Raw genomic sequence first — 18,271 nt, forward strand, 5'->3', positions numbered from 1 at the left:
GTCTCCTGATGCTGGGCTCCCTGCACTCCCTTGCACCACAACTTGCTCCTCCCTGCAGCATCTGCTTTTCTTCTAGCCTCAGGTCCTCCTCACCTACCTTGTCTGCACCACCTTCTGCTTAGAGCCCTGCAGCTCTGTACGTGCCCCTTTGTTTTTCATAAAAACCAACCACGGTCCAGCTAGACCAGAGTAAATAGAGTTACTCTGTCAATAAACGGGGTGGGGGGATGGGGACATGGATGACTCTTGACCTGGGACTGAGCTCCAGCAAGTGGCATTGACCTAGGGCTCAGTTCATTTGGGCCAGGGCTCATCTGGGCTTTGGCGGCTGGGCAGGGATAGCTGCTTTCAGCTCTGCCACTGGTTTAGGTTCAGTCTGGGGCTGCATGAAGCCCAAAAGCCATTGCTGTAGTTACTTCGTGGTGGATTCTGGTAGGTAAACGTTATATGTGTGTGAAAAGCTGCAGTGTTTCACTGGGAATGTGTCGGTGTGGTTATGACAACTAACTCATCTATGTACATATGTGAAACTGAGGCACACAACGACAGTAAGAAATGCTTTCAGAACTGCTTGAGAGATTTAAGGGACCAGATTCTCCTTTAAAAAGCTACTTCCAGCCAAAATTTCCCCAGATAACTAGGGCCTAGCTGCATTTTTAGGCATACATGTACGGCTTTCCCAAGCTCACAATAGTGAGTCAGAACCCAGCTAAGGGTATTTCCCGGTGCCAGAGAACTTAACATTTTTGTATCCATCTTTCCTGGAAAGAAGCATCCTCCTTCTCTGGTGTTTTCAGCAGAACAAAAAATATAGAATCTCAATCTGATCTATCTAATCAAGCATACCACATCTATCACCACAAGCTTTTGAATTAACCAAGGACCCAAAACCTTGATCAGATTTGACTTCAGAGGAATTCCTTTGCTGTAAGTACCCTTTACTTTCTGCTTCTCCACGGTAAAAAAGAAGGAAGGGATGTGGGAGGAGGCTGAGAGTAATGTTGCCTACTTACAAAAAAGGTATCTTGGAAAGAGGGAGATGGGAGATGTGACAGCTATCTTTGCTATCTCCAGGCTTAAGATAAAGAGAGGACTTGTCTGTGGTTGTTAGCTTGGTATTTTCCACACAGTGCTGGCGTTCAGCTTTGGTTTGCCTTCGGTGCTTGTGGACACATCTTTCTGTGGTTTTGCGAACCACACACTGGGTGTTTGCATCAGCTTGAGAGGGGACCGCTCCCTATGTGACATTTCCAAAGAGGTCTTGGGGACCCAGTAGAGAAAGGGCCCCATATCACCGAGAGTGTTATGCCTTTGGTATTCACAACCTGACTTACTCACATACGAGACCACATGATCTTGTCTTCCTGGAAGAAAAGTCCGGTTATCACCAGATCTGATGTTGAGCACTTCCTGCCGCAGTGTGTCACACATTCACACCCAACGTGGTGGCGAATGCATTGCGAACATCTTGCCAGCTTGAAAATTGCTAGCACTTTCACAAGTTGGGGGGAAAAATACCGAGCCAGCAGGATGGTCCTCAGGGGCCTGCAGCAGGATCACTTCCATCTCTGCTTTCTGTTTAAGGTGGCTGAGTCCCTTGGGGAGGGGAGTAGGAAGGAGGACTAAAGATACCTTGGTCTGAGCAAAGCTTTGCCCAGTCTCCTATTTAGAAAAGCTGTTAATCCTTAGCCTCAACCCCAAAAGACAGAAAAACACCATAGATCCCTTAATATTTCTTTTATTTACAAATAGGCAAAGTTTTTCTTTTGTACTTAGCAGCAAGAAAATTGAGAAGCTTATGAAGATCTATATTGGGACAGGACAACCATCAGTACAACTAGGAGATCCCTGGCCCATGTAATACAGTGAATTATCCATCGGAGCAAGGGATTCAGAGTCTCTTCTTGCAATCCATCAGCGAAGAGTTGGACAAGCTTTGTGTTTTCTTATCTGGGAAGCTGTGGGGTCTTCCTCACCTGTTGCCTCCTGGAGACAATGGAGCAGTCTATGTCTTGATGCAGGTGGTGAAGAAGCTGATGAGAGGAGAGGTATAGCTCCTCCAGCCTCTCAGCTGGAGGTAGGCTCAACTCCTTTGAGCAGCTCTTTTGAGGTGAAATCCAAGCCAAAGGGTGACCCTGTAGCAGGGATGCCTAATAACATTCAGGCTGCGTAATGCAAGGTCAGGTAACAGTGTAGGACCAGGACAAAGGGGAAGCTCAATGCTTGTACAGACAGAGGTAGGGAAGAATTAGTTGTGGGTGATGCTCACAGGGTGACAGAAGTACCAACAAGTTCAATATCCCTGACCTTTTTGGTATAAAAACTCTAAGAAGAAATATCTTTAGCACAGGGCTAGTATTTTTCTATTGCTGAATAGTCCAGAAATACAGCAGAAAGTGGACCGACATGCAGGGATGGATGTAACCAGAACAGCTTGTCTTCCTTTGCCTTGCCACTTTTCTTCTGCAGTGTGCTGCTTTTTCTCAACCCAGATCAGCAAATGCAGAGGAAAGATGATTAAAAAAAAAAAAAAAAAAAAAAAAAAAAAAAAGAAAAGAAAAGAAAGTTAAAAAGTGGTTTGCATACTTCTGTCTAGTGGGTAGGAGACTGGCTCAGGATGAGAAAATAAAAATTCTCTGTCTTTTAGAGTGTAAGAGCCAGCCCACATGTTCCTCTTTCTTGGCTCATACTCTCAACCACCAGGCTACCAGCCCTCTTGCTGCAGCTGTTCTACTTGACACGCAGGACAAAGGGGAAGCTCAATGCTTGTACAGACAGAGGTAGGGAAGAATTAGTTGTGGGTGATGCTCACAGGGTGACAGAAGTACCAACAAGTTCAATATCCCTGACCTTTTTGGTATAAAAACTCTAAGAAGAAATATCTTTAGCACAGGGCTAGTATTTTTCTATTGCTGAATAGTCCAGAAATACAGCAGAAAGTGGACCGACATGCAGGGATGGATGTAACCAGAACAGCTTGTCTTCCTTTGCCTTGCCACTTTTCTTCTGCAGTGTGCTGCTTTTTCTCAACCCAGATCAGCAAATGCAGAGGAAAGATGATAAAAAAAAAAAAAAAAAAAAAAAGTGGTCTTTGCTATCCTCTTTCTTTGTGAGTGGATTGAGGTTTTCTTTTCAGCAAAGGTGCTGATTCGTGGGTTAGTTTTCTGGGCTCATTCACCACATCTTTGCTGCTAATTAGGCAATGGTTTCCCTTGAGCAATGGAAGGAATGGGCAGCACCGTTGCGATGTTTTCCACTAATACACAGGATGTGGGATGAACTATTCTGCAATCAGCTTATCGTAGTCAAATAACCGTATTTTGCCAGCAGGGCAGAGAGGCTTTCGATTTCATGAAAAATATTGCAGCAAGAATGGGAAATTGTGTGTGCTCTTTTTACTGCCATCATCAGACCTGGGGGAAAGAAGGAGGGGGGAGGGGATTTCCCCAGTATTTTTAACCCAGTAATGGGGATTTCTTTTTACACTGCACTTCTTAGACAGCTGACATAGTTGTTGCTCTGAGCTGACCTTAGAGACTCAAGTCTAAAACTGGATCGAGTAGCTCAGAATGTAATCTCTGATTGAAACCTGAAGTGAAGACATCACATAAAAAATTACACCCTTGGTCAGTTAGGAGGAGATGTCTTCAACCACTCTGTCATCAGCCCCAGCACTGACTGGTAGTGCTACTGTCCCTTGTACAAAATCTCATATCCACTTCTTCTGCTGTTTCTCCCTTTCATTAGAAGTTTTTAGGCTGAGGACAAGGCAAATGGGCCATATGCCTGCTCAGCTTCAAAGCTGAGTTCTATTTTACACCAAGATACAGAGCACAGAAGAGCTGGCACAGCCTCCTAGTGGGAGCTGGGAAAGAAGCAGCAAGTTGGTGAAGTTTGTGATGGCACCTGAGTGGTGTGCGAAGGAATTTCTATACCATTGGATATATGCAATAGCAGAGAAACAGGTTCAGTTATGAAGGCGAGTCCTTGTTGGCCTGTATACCTAAGAATCAAGCTGCTACGTCTCTATTGTCTGTGTAGCCACTGGACAGCTTTAATGCCCCTTTATCATTCCCCATGGGTTGCTTTACTGTCCACTAGCCCAGTTCTCCATGCAAAGCATCCTTCACTTTCCAGTGCTCTGCTTCACTAACCTTGGGAACTCATGTTACTCATGTAGCCATCCGTGAATTTACACCTTGCACATCCTATTCCTTTTCTAGTTTTGCAGCCCCTTAGATTAACTGTGTTCTCCAGCCTCATTAAAAAGCAGTCCCAATGGATTTGATGCTGAAGTCACTTTCATGTCCTGAATAGAAAAACTGTCAATCTAGCCTTCCCTGCAGAGAAGACCTTTCCTACCTGTGGTCTTCCTCCAGGCAGTTCCTAGACAGAGTAATGACTGTACTGGCTTTGGAGGTCCCTCAGAGAAAGGTAGGCACCAGTGTTTGGGACCTGGCTGGAGAAGGCTGTTCTGCATGAATCCTCATCCTGGTTTTGCCTTAGAGGTGGAGGATGAGAGGAAGAAGAGGTAGCATGTGCTGCTGGTGTACAGGAGTCAGTTGGAGGGTCTGCTTTCCCACTCTCCTCCGTTACATCAATAGTATCACTGTCATGCAGGTCTAATGGGTCAGGAAAGTCAGTGTTCAGCTGGCACAGAGCCTCAGCAGGTAGTAAAGCTGCTTTGTCCATCACCTTCTTATCCTGTTTCAGAACTGGTGTTGATGAGGTGCCTTCACTTGATTGGAGAGCCCCAGAAATAGCCAAGGCCTGATGGGCTTCTCCTTCTGTCTCTTCCGCAAAGGAGTTGATTTGGAAGCTGTGGGTTGCCTTGATACAGTGTAGGAAGTTGTGGGACAACACGGGCATGTCTTCTGCCAGTGTGCAGAAGTCTGGGGAGGGGGGAGCTTGGTAACACTTGCCATCCTCACTGCCACTGCCTTCATGGGTGAAAGGCTCATAGGTGAAGTAGACCTGACAGGGCTCGATCTCAAAGGAGTTGGGAAGGTGGAAAAAGAAGTAGCCTTGGTTAGTGAAGCAGCTGGATACAGAGTGCCCACTGGTTTCTACAGGAGGATCAGGAGTCAGGGTTCCCTTGGAAAGTAGAAACTGGGATTCCTGGTCATTCTTCTGCATCACCTCGAGCATGGAAATCTCTGGGGTTGTGCTGTTCACACAGTAGGAGGATGTGGAGAATGGGGAGGAGAGCCATTTCTGATGGAGAAGAAACACAGGAGAGAGATGGTTACACCCAAAATATAACACTCAGTGAGGAACCAAAGGTTTCTTCTCCTGAGCACCCATAGCAATCAAGTGACCTTTTCTCTGTCCAAGCAAGAGTTGCCAGAGGTGGTGGGGAGGGCAGTTCACATTCATGATCTCTCATCTGCAGGATTTTCAGAGAGTATGTTTTCTGTTATTTTGAAATCAAGAGTGGGTCTTGGAAATTTTTTTTAAGATTTCTGGAGGGGGTAATGGAAGATGGAGTATTAAAGGGAAAGGAAGAAAAACAATTACAAGACCATAAGATGAAGGTGGAAACATGAAAAGCAGTACTGAAATGAGTCTCCTGCAATCTATCCCTAGGTGCTGAATCAGTTTCTGATACATCTACATGGCCCTATGCAATTTTTTGTCTCAAGTGCTCTTCCAGGCCCTTTGTGCTTAGGTTTCCACACTCCCCATGAGTGACTTCGTGCAGTGCATCGTTATCCTTAAAAAAACCCTGCTTTTTATAACATCCAACTTCGTTGCCTTTATGACCAGTGAAGCAATTTTTCTAGTTCTTTCTGCACTGAGACAGTGTCTTCAGTGCCTGCTGCACACCCCCGCCCCCCTACTCCACACTCTTCCCCTGCAGTTTAAGCTTTCTAAGTTTTTTTGCATGTAGGCTTTTCCAAAGCTTTGCTGTCCTCTGGACCCTCTGAAGCTTGTTTCCATCCTACTTAAAGTGAGATGTCCCTTGGGATCACCTCCCACGTCTTGGTTCTGACACTCCCTTTAATCCTGCACAGAATAGTAATCATCTCCTTGCAGCTGCCCATACTCGCGGAGAGATTAAGGGAAGGGAGAATGTACGTATAGATAAAGAAGGGAAAGAGTCAACAAGAATGCAGAAAACAGTGAAGTGTCATCCAACGTGATGGCAATTCACATTAGGAGCAGAGGAAAGGCTCTCAGTCAGGAGGAGGGGATCACAGCAGGAGATCTGGGAAGAGCTGGGGAACCTAGGGCAGGCAGGGAGGGAGAGAAGTGGGGTAGAAGGGGATCTGAGAGGCCAAGTTCCCTCCCCCAGGTCCCTTGTTTTCTCTCAGGCTCCCTGTTAGAGGAGAAGGGTGCTGAGGTTTGAGTGGTTTGCCGTTTCTCAGTTCTGTAATTAGTGACGCCTCAGCTGAGTGTCAGGTTTTAGAAGGTCAGAAAATAAAACTCGAACAGAGAACTCAGCAGCTGGTGGTACAGGCACAGTGTCATGTGTGCACATGTGGGTCTGATAACCTGCTGTCCTGGGCATGTGCACGTGGACCTTCCTTTCCCCCATTTCTCCCTTATGACCATATGGTTCCATCCCCAGTTCCATACCTGAATGTCACCTCCGTGAACTGAAACCAGTGGGGGAAAGAACTTCTCGGGGTCTGGGATGTGAATCTTCAGGATCTTCTTAAACCTTGAGAAAGGAGAAAGAGAAGGAGGAATGAAGCAGGGCCTGATCCCGATCAATCTGGTACTGTGGTGTGGGTGGGAGAGAACATTGCAGCTCGTGGGTATTACCCTGGCATAGGGGAGAGGTAAAATAAGAACAAGCCTGAGGGCTCTCCTTGCTGAAAAGCAGTAGCTGAGGGATGAGTGGTAGAGAGATGAGGCAGTTAAACATTGAACCATACCCTCCCCTCAGCCTTTTCCCTAGGGAAGTACAACCAGCATTTCACTGGTTTCTTCCCTGACTTGGCCGGTCACCTTAACTTCTCCACCTGCCCCTTTAGCCCCCCCATCCTGATAACAAGCTGGGCAGGTCTCCCTTGTTTCCAAGTCCTAGATGTCGCCAGTTGCCCCCTCTTTGCTTTCCTGCCACCGCAATGACTCAGGAGACCACATGGGCTGAACGACACCATCGCTGACAGACGCCGACAGCGTCTGTCTGTCCTGTTAGCAGGACACTGTGTGGTATAGCAAAGCTGTGCTACAGCGTCTGTCTGTCCTGTTAGCAGGACACTGTGTGGTATAGCATGCCTTGCACCAGCCCAGTGCCATCTGCTTTACTGGTCCCAGCGTGTGGTCATCCCGAGGCAGCATGCAGTGATCTAATTTGCTCCTCAGTCCCCCAGAGAGGTTGGCTGATCCTGTCAGCTCTTTACTGAAGCTTTGGTGTGGGAAGCTCTGAGGAAAAACCCTCCTGACCTCTGGAGGCAATCAGTGTACTCTCTGAAGCATCAGAATTTGCTAGTTCTTGCATATAAACTACCTTACATCACTGCAGATGCTATTTTTATTCATGCGTGTCTAATCCTTCCTTGGATCTTACCTCAGCATTATCCTCTATCCAATTCCCCCAGGTTAATTATACTCTGTGGAGAAAGGAACCCTTTTTATCTCACTCTGTGCCATACAGCTAATATTTCTTCACCCTTGCATTATGACTCAAGGTAAAACACAGTGACCAGTGACTTTCTCAGTATCTGTCTTCCTTCAAAATGCGTCTCCCTCTTTCCACTCAGAGAAGCCATCCCAGCCTCTGCTGCCTCATCCCTGAGAACATTTCTCCCTGCCACCAACATCAGCATTCTGCTTCTCTGCCCCTGTCCCAAGATGAGAAAACCTGAAGCCATTTCTAACCTTGCTGTGCTGACAGGTCACTTTCTGTATTATTGCACCGAATGACCTTGTGAGACACTTTAAGGCCTGGGTAGAAGCGCTGGTAAAAGGATCTTTACAGCATCACGTAGATGTTTACCAGCATGTGATGAGACACTTCAGGACCGCACAGATCAGCGAGAGGAAGAATTGTACTCCCCATTTTGGCTACAGACCAGATGTCACTATGTCAGGCCGGAGTGTTCAACTGAGAAGGTAGCAGTACCTAGGCTTGCTTGGTCCTTTCTACTGAGGGATTGCTCAACCCAAGAGGCCTTCTTTTTAAGAGGCAATTTTGGTCCATCCCTGCTGGGAAGATCACTCTAACTCATGGGTAACAAAAGTGCTAAGGTGATCGTTTTGAAATTAACCAGGACATGCCACCAGGTCACAGAAGTGCAGCACAATATGCGATGATGATGGTGAAACCACATCATCTTGGGTGGTGATATATCTCCCCAGACAGATGTCAGCCTCAAAAGGTTGGGCTATAAAAAATATTTTTAAGTCAATCTCTATCCCGAGTAATGCCAAGTGAAAAATAATGCTAATTTTGAGAAGAAACACAAGATACAGGAGAGGAACAAAGAGGAAAACTTGATTCTCATTTACCATTTCAGGGTCCTTAAATTAATAAGGAAGGCAGTCCCAATGATCACAAAGATGCAAGAGCTCACTAGAAGTGCTGGCAGGACCGGATGAGATGTTTCTGCAAGGTAAGAGAGAATGAGGGAGTTGCTGTGAAAATTTAGACAGAATTCTGGTAGTAGGAGCTACAGCCCTCCCATGGCAGTTCAAGCTAACCAGTGATATAAAATTGTAACATACAGGTCAGATAAATGAGTTCTTCTGTGTTGTGTAGGACACCTTTGGGGATTTCAGAGTCTACTTGGCATTGCTTAATAGATAATTTGTTCTGAACAGCTTGAACTCCTTCCTCATAACAGCACCACAGCTGGGGCTTGTCACAGATGAGGTGGCACGGCATACTGGTTAAGTGTCCATCAACCTGTTTGTCTCATGGCAAAGGAAAGCAGGGAGTCCTAAAATCATCTTAAGTGGGACTAGGAACTTGAAACAGGATTATGAGCCAGTGGGGGAGAGAGAGTCATGGGGTTCATGGGTCTTTGAGAAGGCAGGAGGACCAAGGATGGAGGAGGTTAGGGGACAAGAGGCTGGCTTCTTTCTTTGGAGAGGTTAAAGAAAGCTTTAGGAAGCTAGGAAGGTTATGGCTTTCCACCACATGATTTTGGTATTAGAGAAAGAGACTGAGTTCCCACATTGCCAGCACTGCCAGCACTCCTCAGGCTTCTCTAGCATTATCTCAAACTTGTCTTAATCTGTCCCTTTCACACACGTCTCCCCAGTGCACTTTTGTTTAGTCTTGCTGTTCTGGTACCTGTCTACTCTGCCCTGCCACCCTCATCTCCCTCCACCCCTAATACCCCTTGTTCTGGGCCTGCAGAGCTCCTCTGGAGTAGGTTTGAGGGATAAGATCAAAATAAGAGAAGGAGGAGACATTTTTAGGACATTCTTTCTCTGCCTGTCCTTGAGATGCTGCTAAGATCACTTTGTCTCCTCTGCCTCTGGTACCCTGGTTATCTTTGGGTCTTGGTTGCTATGACAACTGGTTGCGGCTGTATCCTATTCATTGACATCACACACTGTCAAAATTTGATCGCCACAGCAACACAGTGCCCTTTCTAAACATAGCTCATCTGTTTATACCAGCACCAGGCACAACAGGGAGGGGTTGAGCAGGGGCAGAGTGGGGGCGACATGAGAAGGAATAACCTCTTATCTGCTTATTTTTTGGAAAAGAAATGACAGAGACTACAGCCAATGACTCACCGAAGAGACTTGCTCAGGGCACTATCTTTCAAGGCTGGAGGTGTCCTCCGTGCTGTGGTTCATGGTAATGATTGATGCAAGTCTCAGTAGACCTTTTTGGAAGGGACTTACATGCATGTAAGTCTCTTTCTTTCTCTGTGAAACTTTGCTGGCTAGGATCAGGTCTCCTTTGGTTCAAGAGCTGAGTGCTCTGTTTCACTGCATTTCACTGATCAAGGGCTTCAATGAGCTGGGACGTTTCCGAAAGCGGCATTTATGTCCCTAGGTCACAGAAGCACATGGGAAAATGCCAGTCCTGGCCACTGCTTCTGCAGGTCTGATATTTGGCCTTACTGCTCTGGGGAAGCAGTCCCTGATTTACATCTTGTGGATTTTGGCTGGCTTCTGGGACTCAGAGGAATTCAGTCGGGATCAGGGGGTCTTTGTTCTTAAGCCCTGTTGAGCCAGCCTGACCTAACAGATTAGGAGGGACAGATAATTTCTGATCTTCTATTGCTCTTCGATTAACACAGTCCTCCTGCAAACCCATCTCCCTCCCACTTCCCATCCTGGTTTGGCCCTTCTACCTTGTTTTCCCTGAGTGCCCTCTTTCCCCTCCAAGCCAGACTGCCTGACTCTGATCCTTACGGTCAGCATGTGTCCTCCACAGTATCGTCTCGCTCCAGTCACTCCACACGCCTTTGTAGGTATCTGACTCCCTTGGCCTTGCACGGACAGCTGCCTCGTATTTCAAGTTGGGGGAGAGGCACTCAAACACCACCCACATCTGGTCCTGTGTAATGGTGAAGTTCTTTGCCTCCTGGAAGAAGGGTAAAATTAGAGTACCATCAACACCCTGCCATGGCTTACAAGCCTCATGTACCCATCTCTTCCAAGGCCCTCAGAAAGGACCTGTCTCGGATCCCTATGCCTCGAGCACTGCTTGTTCACCCTGGAGGAAAATTCTTCTTCTCTTTGATTTTTTCAGCCCTTTCAAGTCTGTCCCACAGCTGTCCGGATTTCTTTGTGACAGCGACAAGTGAAAAAGGATTTCCGTCTGTTTCCACATCACCACAAAACACTGGCGGCAGGTGATGCAGATAAAAGGGTGAAGGGGTGTCACCCCCTCTCCAGCTTCACCAAAACTGGTTTTGTCCCAAGAGGAGGCCCAGGAGCAGGTTGGGTGGCATAAATGAGACTGGGATTTGTGCAGTCACAGGTCCCAGTACCTCACTCCGTACTCACCTCCCAGGACTGTCTTATGTTCCGGTACCGCACTTGATATTCCCGCTCCCCTTCCAAATAGTGAGAGGAAATATTCAGGCTCCACGTTAAGTTGTAGGTGTTTTCAGTTTTGTTAATCAGCTGAAGGTTTCCCGGAGGCCACAGCTTTACTGCAAAGAGAGAAGGAGCAGGGCTGATACCTCTGCACTCTCTGTGCGTAACAGGGCTCCACCGCAAAGCCCGTTGCAGCAGGGTTGGTGTCTTGGCTGTGCCCAGAGACTCCAGCCAGACACAGCCACGTGAAACTGTGAGTGAGTCCCCCCCTCTCTGTTCCTCCTTCTTCCCCAATGTACTGTGACTGAAGGCAAAAGACCTGTTGTCAAGGGGCCACGTTAAAGGCAGCGCCTCCTGTGAGCCTGTGAGAGTGGCTCCTGCAGTCAGTGCAATCAATCCCGCACGGCCATGCATCCTGCCTTGTAGGCACAAGGCAATTGTATGGACAGGAACGGAGCATGGGTGGGGAGACAGCTGCTTCCCAGTGTCTCTTTCAGAGACCTACAGCCACAGGGGATGAAGTTAGACAGACTGTCTAGGCTGATCCTTCCCAACCCCTGACTCCAGCCATGCCTTTTTATGCCTCACCTTGCAGCAGCTCTATGGAACGTCTCCTTGAGCCAGGTAAACTCACATATCCAGCAAAAAAAAATGACCCAAGCAGATGTTTTCCTGCTGGATTAGTGAGTTGAATCTTTCCAGCAAAGACTGATACATGCCAAAGCTGGCTTAAAGGAGGGTGGAATCACATATCTAGTAGGAGGGGCAAGGGAAGAGCAGCAAGACTTTCCATCTTTCTTGCAGCATGCACATTTCAGGAAAGTCAGCTGAGCTGTCATTGCCTGTTAGAAGCCAGAATTCCTAGCACAAAGTACTCTCATTTAAGTGTCCCAGGTACAGGACAGGATAGGAAGCAACTGGTGTGACACTGCATGTAAGGGGTGCAAGTGGCAGGAGTCAAAGTGGTTAATCTGTGCTGGTTGTAGCAAGGGGCAAGGAAAAGACACAAGTCTAAAATCATCCATGGGTGTTGCATAGGGGTAGATGAAGAATAGAAACTGGTTAGAAAATTACGGGGAAACTTCAGAGACTGCAAGAGAGATGAGTACTCACTATTTTTAAGTGGATTAAAATCTTCTATTCGAGCAGGTATAGATCTATTCTTGCCAGTGTGGCAATGGACAGACAGGGTCAGACGGTCTGAAACGGTGAAGCATTGCTCCTGCAAGGAAAATCTACTGCTAGCAACACTAGAGCCTCATCAATAAGCATTCATATTTCTAAACATTGCCTATGTGTAAGAGGTTTAGGGATACTTGAAAATAAATATGGACGATTTTTGTGGCTGAAAGCATAAACTCAGTAGTGAAGGAGGAACCAAAGTTTTATACCTCATGAGACTGGAATTTTTTCTTCATTGGCAAGAAGGGCACAAAATACTGTGATAAGAGAGTTTTCTAGGATTGCTGTATGTGTTAAGCAGGAAGAAAGTTACTTGCTATGAGTGTCATTCATTGAGAAAAAATATTTTTACTAAAACATTTTGTGTTCGGTAAGACTGAGATGACATTAGTATTAAATATTACTCTTGAAATGCAGTGATATTAAATGGCCATATACATCATACAGTATTAAATAAGCAATAGGGAAATGAGCATGATTAGAAAGAAAACATTTTGGAGCTGTTTACCAACCCTGCAATTTGTCTTTGCATATGATGTGCAAATGTAAGAAAGTTTGTCTGTCATTAGAACTGGTGGTGACTTTGTCAATAAGGAGAATTAGCTCATATTTGGATGGGCTTTTTTTTCTGAAAACACAGGGATTACAGTAACTCTGGATATGACTGAAGGAAGCACATAATGAGTCTAAAAAAATAATTATTTAAATAAAGAATAATAGCTAGAGGATTTGCATCCCCATTAACTCCAGTGATGTGTTGTTGCATCTTGCATTTGATACATCTAACCAGACTTCATAGGAGTTAATGGTCTGGAAAGTGGCACTGATCTCTTCAAGGAAAACGAGGTCAAGAGGTGACCTTAGAGCTGGTGATGATGTCCATCCCTGCTCAGAGGAAACAATTACAGACAAACCCAGGTAACTGAGACATGGGACATTGCATATGATCTGTCTGTCCTGCACCATTTCTGCATGTGTCAGGACAGCATGGCCCAGCTCACAATGAAACCAATCCCTCCTGCAGGGGAACCCACGGGGGCAATGCGTATCAACAGCACACAACATCAAGCCCAACTCCAGAAGTGGAGTCAGGGATTAGGTTTGGGCTTTTTGTACTGCTCCTGGGTGTCACACTGTTTATACACTCAAAATCAGCACAAAAATCCTTTCCACCTTCTCATTAACCGGACGTCCCAGATGAATTACTCACATTACTGTTTTTGCTGAAAGTCTTGATGCATCTCCTCAATCCGGTCATGTGTTCTGCCTTGGGTAATTCACAGTGCTCCTTGCATTTTTCAGGTGAGCAAAACAACCTGTGATTTAAGCAGGAGAACTCTAGAGATCTGGGGAGGCTTTTGTATTTAGTCAAACTTTATGTAGCACTAAAGGCCTTTCAAAGCATTTTGCATCCTACCGTATTTGCTGAACAGGTTACAGCAAGGATGTAATCCCACTTTCTCTCCCCGCTGCACCACCCAGACAAATTTTATGTGCTGGCACATGGAGTGTCAACACATCCCAGTTATTTCAAGCCAAAGATACCAATAGGTTTTCAGTTTCCAAGTCTTCACAAAACCCTCTTGCTACCTTCTCTGCTTCCTGGTGATATCAGAGAGCATGCCCACAATGGCACCAACATGGCCCTGGAAGACAGCTGCCTGTTTCAGCTCCTCTAGGGTTTACAGCTCTCCTTCAAGCCACTGACAATCCTGTAGGATGCATCTTCTGAACCAGGTTACATCCCAGTCAACCAGAACTGTACGTCACACTGGGCTGTGCTACGCCATGACCTCTATTCTGCTCTGGCAAATGCGGCTGGACAGCCTAAGCTGAGCTATGGCACAGGGTGGGAGACCATCCCTGGGGTTCCAGCTGAAGAGGTATCAGACTGAGCTGCCTGCTGCTGCTGTGAGGTCAGATCAAGCCTAGGACTTGCTGATGCTGGTGAGAGGTAGTGTCCTAGAGCCCTGGTCAAGCAATGGCGCAGTTCCAAATCCAGCCCAAACTCCAGCACCAGTCTCAGTGATTCACACCCATGGAGAGAAATAATGTTTTTCTAGGGCCACGCACCAGGGCCTGGAATATATTTGCCCATCTCACCCCATTGGAAATGCTTCTGTGACAGTCACAAGCAACCCATCCGCTGCCAGAATCACACTGAGCCTCTTCTTATGACAGGCACCCAGGGAAGCCCTGGGGTAGGGTGATAAGTCTTTCGGCTGGAGATGTCATATTGGAGACCGCAGAGATTCATCCAGCCCCCACTGCGGTGCTGGCCACACACCTACCTCTCTGCTGGGAGACGCGTGGGAGATGAAGACATCATAAACTGAGAAATACAAACGGGCCAGGGAAGGTAAGGGGAACAATATTTACCTTCATTTACTGTTACTCAGGGTGCAACACCCCAGCTCATCCTGGCAATGAGCAAATGGCCCTTGTATGATTTCAGTTCCACTGTCCTCCACCCCCATCTCTATACATACTCCTTTTCCATTGAAAATGCCTTTCAAGTTCAGAGGGTGGCTACCAAGGAAGAGGGATTTTTTGGAAAATGAAGCAGAGGCAGAGCTATGGAGCTGGAAGGTGGGCTGTGCTAGACAGTCGGGGACCATCAGATGACAGACATTGAGCAGTGGCCAGCATCTCAGCCTGCATGGACAGTTCGAGACAAAGCCCCTCGGCTCTGTGACTCCACTATGTCTGGCCTGGGGAAGGGGAGCCTACATTTTTTTTAAGTGGTAAACTATCCAGGACACTTCATTCAAATAATTGGTTTTCCTCATCCTCTCCAGTGACCCACCTGTCACAAAAAGGATGCTTCGATGAAATCTCCAGCTGGCATGGTGCTTCAAGCAGGTCCCTGCTTGGGATCCAGTCACATAAGAGGGCTGCCCGCGAGTCATACCAACAAGTGAGGCTGGAGGCACCTGCCAGCAGAGAAGCAACGGACAGCAAAGTGGCTGAATTAACAATGATTAACCATTAACCATCACCCCAGACATTAACCATCACCCCAGACAATTCTGCCCCATCCCAAACTACAGCTGCTGGATCGCTGTCTCCAGATAAGAAAGGCAGAGCCACTCACTTCTCTATGTCCTTGGAGGTTGATGTGCTCATAAGAGACCTGCAACTATTGCAACCTCCTCTTGGCTGTATGTTACAGCAGGAGCATTGCACAGCAACACACCGTGGCGCACACACTCCTCCGACTGACCCCTCTCCCTGCTCGCCCAGATGGCACGGGTGAAGGGAATCACTCCTTACCTTGTGCCGAGTCTGCTGCCCGTGAGATTAGCGTGAGGCTGAACAGCCAAAGGTGACACAGAAGCAGCAAAGAGGGCTTCATCTGTACTGGTGGTGACACGCTGAAAGAGACAAGACACCCCCCCAACACAGCTCAGCAATGCAAATTAGGAAGATGTCATCTCACAAGGAGGCATGCTCAAAGCCAGTGCCACTCTTCTAGGCTCAGCAACTCATACCCCTTTTCCCTCAGCACCTCATCGTTTCCCTGCCTTGGGTCCTTTGCTCAGCACCGAAACCGCTCGCAGTGCGGCACCGGCAGGGTGTTTGCGGGAGTAATGCCTTCTGGAAATGTGTGTGAGTGCACAGCGCTCGTTTCGGGCCGCCTGCTGACTCAGGTAGAGAGTGCCGCCTTGGTTGCGCACGGCTTGTGCTTTGAAGAGCTTCTTTTTTTGGTAAGGCTGAAACAATTAGGTGCTTGCTGAGTAAGAGGGGTCTCTGGCTGCAACCGACAAAAGTCGGTTGAGGAGCTCAGCGCTCAGAAGGTAGATTTTGAATGGCTTGTTTGGGAAAGAGGAGGAAATCAGGGAGAAGAAGTTTACCATGTCCTGCGCTATCATAAAATATTACATAGCCACGCACAAACCATGCACCGTCCTCGCCAAGTAGACCCTGCACTGCCTTGGAAAGAGTCACAGTTTTAGGTGTGACCGGCAGAAAATTTGGCCTTTGTAAATAGAAAACTACATCACCTCTCATCCTCCCATGGCACCCAGGGAAACGCCTTGCCTTACAAAGCCTGTACAGCCCTGCCCCGTATCAGACAAACTGGGCTTATGGATTTCTCATCCAAGCCTCCCCCTCCCGCCATCCACCTGGACACCCGTACCTCGAGGTCTGCCTCTGCCCATAGGAGAAGAGACCATCCCTCACCTCTCAGCAAGCCTGGAGCCCAGGCAAAGCTGAGCAAGACAAGACAGAGTCCTGCTGGAGCCTGCTGAGACTGCCAGGGGAGTGGGAAGAGAGGGTTTATAAAGGGCTGGCATGAGGCATAACATCGATTCCCATTGTGATAAAAGATTAGGTTCAGAGGAACTAAGACATGACGACAATGCATTAGCAGACAACAGGGAGAGAAAGAGAGAGAAAGAAAGCAGGCGGTGTGGTTGTGAGATGTGGGGTATGATTTGAGAGGACTGTGGATAGACAGAGAGATAAATACATACTCAGCCCTCCCCAATGGCAAGATTCAGTTTGTCAGACCGAAACTCCTTCCAAGACACTTTTCATATCAGCCACCCCCATGTGGGAGAGAGCTGGCATTACCCCCTTTTACCTTCCAGCTCCAGGCACCAAGCAGTCCAGATGAAGGGAGTCCCCGGGCACCAGGTGGTGGGGTTGGATGGAAGCAGGTGCTGCACATCAAAGAGGGAGGGGAACGGGGAGGGAGGAAAGGGAGACGGATGGAGGGGGAGGTCCTGGCTCAGTGTATGTCCAGGTGTCAGCCAGTGCTCTCAGAAGAGAGGTGCCTGCAGCCCGGCGGCTCTGCTGCGGAGCCGTTCCTCTCCTATGCTCAGCGTCTCTCCGTGTCTTCTCCCTCTCACCTTTGCACAGGAAGCTGCCGCTTGCTTGCCTTGTCAGACTGAGACGAGGCCCCGAAGTATCGAAAAGGCTAGCGAGGCCGAGAATAAAAAGCCCCAAACCACGTCCTACTTCCTGCTGGTAAAGCAATAGGTGCAGAAACAAGGGTGGAGGGATCAGGTGTTAGTTTGTTGCAGTGCTCAGATATACTGGGACCAATTTGTAACTATTGCTGGGAATCAAAAGAGAGAGAGAGATGGACCTGTCTTCTTGGGACACCAGCTGCCTCTTTCAGGCACCCAGACAAGTCACTCATATTGCTCTCGGGGTCTCTACGCATGCACGGATCACTTTGAAACCGGGGATAGGAGTCAATCTGCAGTAGAAATACCATGGACCCTTTTGTGAAAAATAACTTGAGTGGTTGACTTGAGCAACACCGGAATGAAACCAGCCTCCACATCAGCGCCCCAGTTTCAGAGGATCCATCCTGGGTCAGAGCGGGAGCGGAACGAGGGCAGTGCTAAGTGTGAGCAAGCCTGAAGCACAACCCTCACGCTTGCAGATGGTGTGACACCACAGGAACACCCATCCCACGGCCTCCTTACCCAGCTGAGCACCACACTTGCTCCATAGAAGGAAGAATCACCCTCTCCAACCTAAGCCTCGCAGCTAGTCCAGGCAGGCAACAGCACCCTGCAGTAACTGCAGTGTCTGTTTGGCACCACTTGTCCATTCAACAAGCCAGAGAGCGATGCAAAAAATATGTCCACCTTCTTCCACAACTTCATGTGCTCTCACCTTCACAGGTGGATAACCCCACACAGGTTTGTTTGCAAAGCTTGTTTAGGTTTAGAAGATCCTTTTGCCACAGGCAAGCGTCTTCCCCAGCACACTTTGCCTTCACATCCCAATCCAAGCCAGACACACAAACACAAATCCACGTCCAGATGGTTGCCCGGTTCACAGATAGACATGCACATGCATACGTGTCCACGCACACCTCTCTTTTTTTATGCACAATTATAATTCTCTGAAGTGCAGTGTATCACATTTCCTGTCTGGTCTGAGCTGGCCGAAGACGGCTGCTGGTGTGGGGCCAGATGATGAGAATCTCCTTTTATATACACAGTGGTCACTATGCTCTGTGTCCCTCACCTTTCTCTCCTACAGCAGCTCTAGGCCCAAGCTCAGGTCCGGCAAGCGGGTTTTGCTGACCAAAAGTTGCCAGAGGCTAATCTCAAGTCTCCAGGCAGTTCCTTTTTGAGGACTCTATAATATTAGACCTCAAAAAGAAATA

At 47.7% G+C, this 18,271-nt stretch overlaps 1 protein-coding gene across 1 annotated transcript; it reads right to left on the reverse strand.

Annotated features, from left to right (window-relative positions):
* Positions 1–3,035: 3,035 nt before the first annotated feature.
* IL2RB (interleukin 2 receptor, beta) lies at positions 3,036–17,013 on the reverse strand. Its single transcript, XM_014963484.1, has 10 exons — positions 16,727–17,013; positions 15,412–15,512; positions 14,945–15,071; positions 13,349–13,454; positions 12,070–12,178; positions 10,924–11,072; positions 10,327–10,498; positions 8,461–8,557; positions 6,580–6,664; positions 3,036–5,214 (listed from the first exon to the last, which is right to left on the reverse strand). Exons 2-10 carry the CDS (start codon positions 15,491–15,493, stop codon positions 4,387–4,389), a joined length of 1,755 nt encoding a protein of 584 aa, XP_014818970.1. The 5' UTR covers positions 15,494–15,512; positions 16,727–17,013; the 3' UTR covers positions 3,036–4,386.
* Between the last annotated feature and the right edge of the window lie 1,258 nt (positions 17,014–18,271).

This window comes from Calidris pugnax, unplaced genomic scaffold, assembly GCF_001431845.1.
Source record: "Calidris pugnax isolate Ruff unplaced genomic scaffold, ASM143184v1 scaffold44, whole genome shotgun sequence".
NCBI classification, from domain to species: Eukaryota; Metazoa; Chordata; class Aves; order Charadriiformes; family Scolopacidae; genus Calidris; species Calidris pugnax.

Bases quoted from the DNA above. Each gene is read 5' to 3' on its own strand.
- IL2RB (XM_014963484.1), bottom strand. From the start codon at position 15,493: ATGAAGCCCTCTTTGCTGCTTCTGTGTCACCTTTGGCTGTTCAGCCTC. The intron at 12,179-13,348 runs GTGAGTAATTCA...TTTTCCTTGCAG, and splicing joins CTTTCAGCAAAAACAGTAAT to GAGCAATGCTTCACCGTTTC. The intron at 11,073-12,069 runs GTGAGTACTCAT...CTCTCTTTGCAG, and splicing joins TTTTAATCCACTTAAAAATA to TAAAGCTGTGGCCTCCGGGA.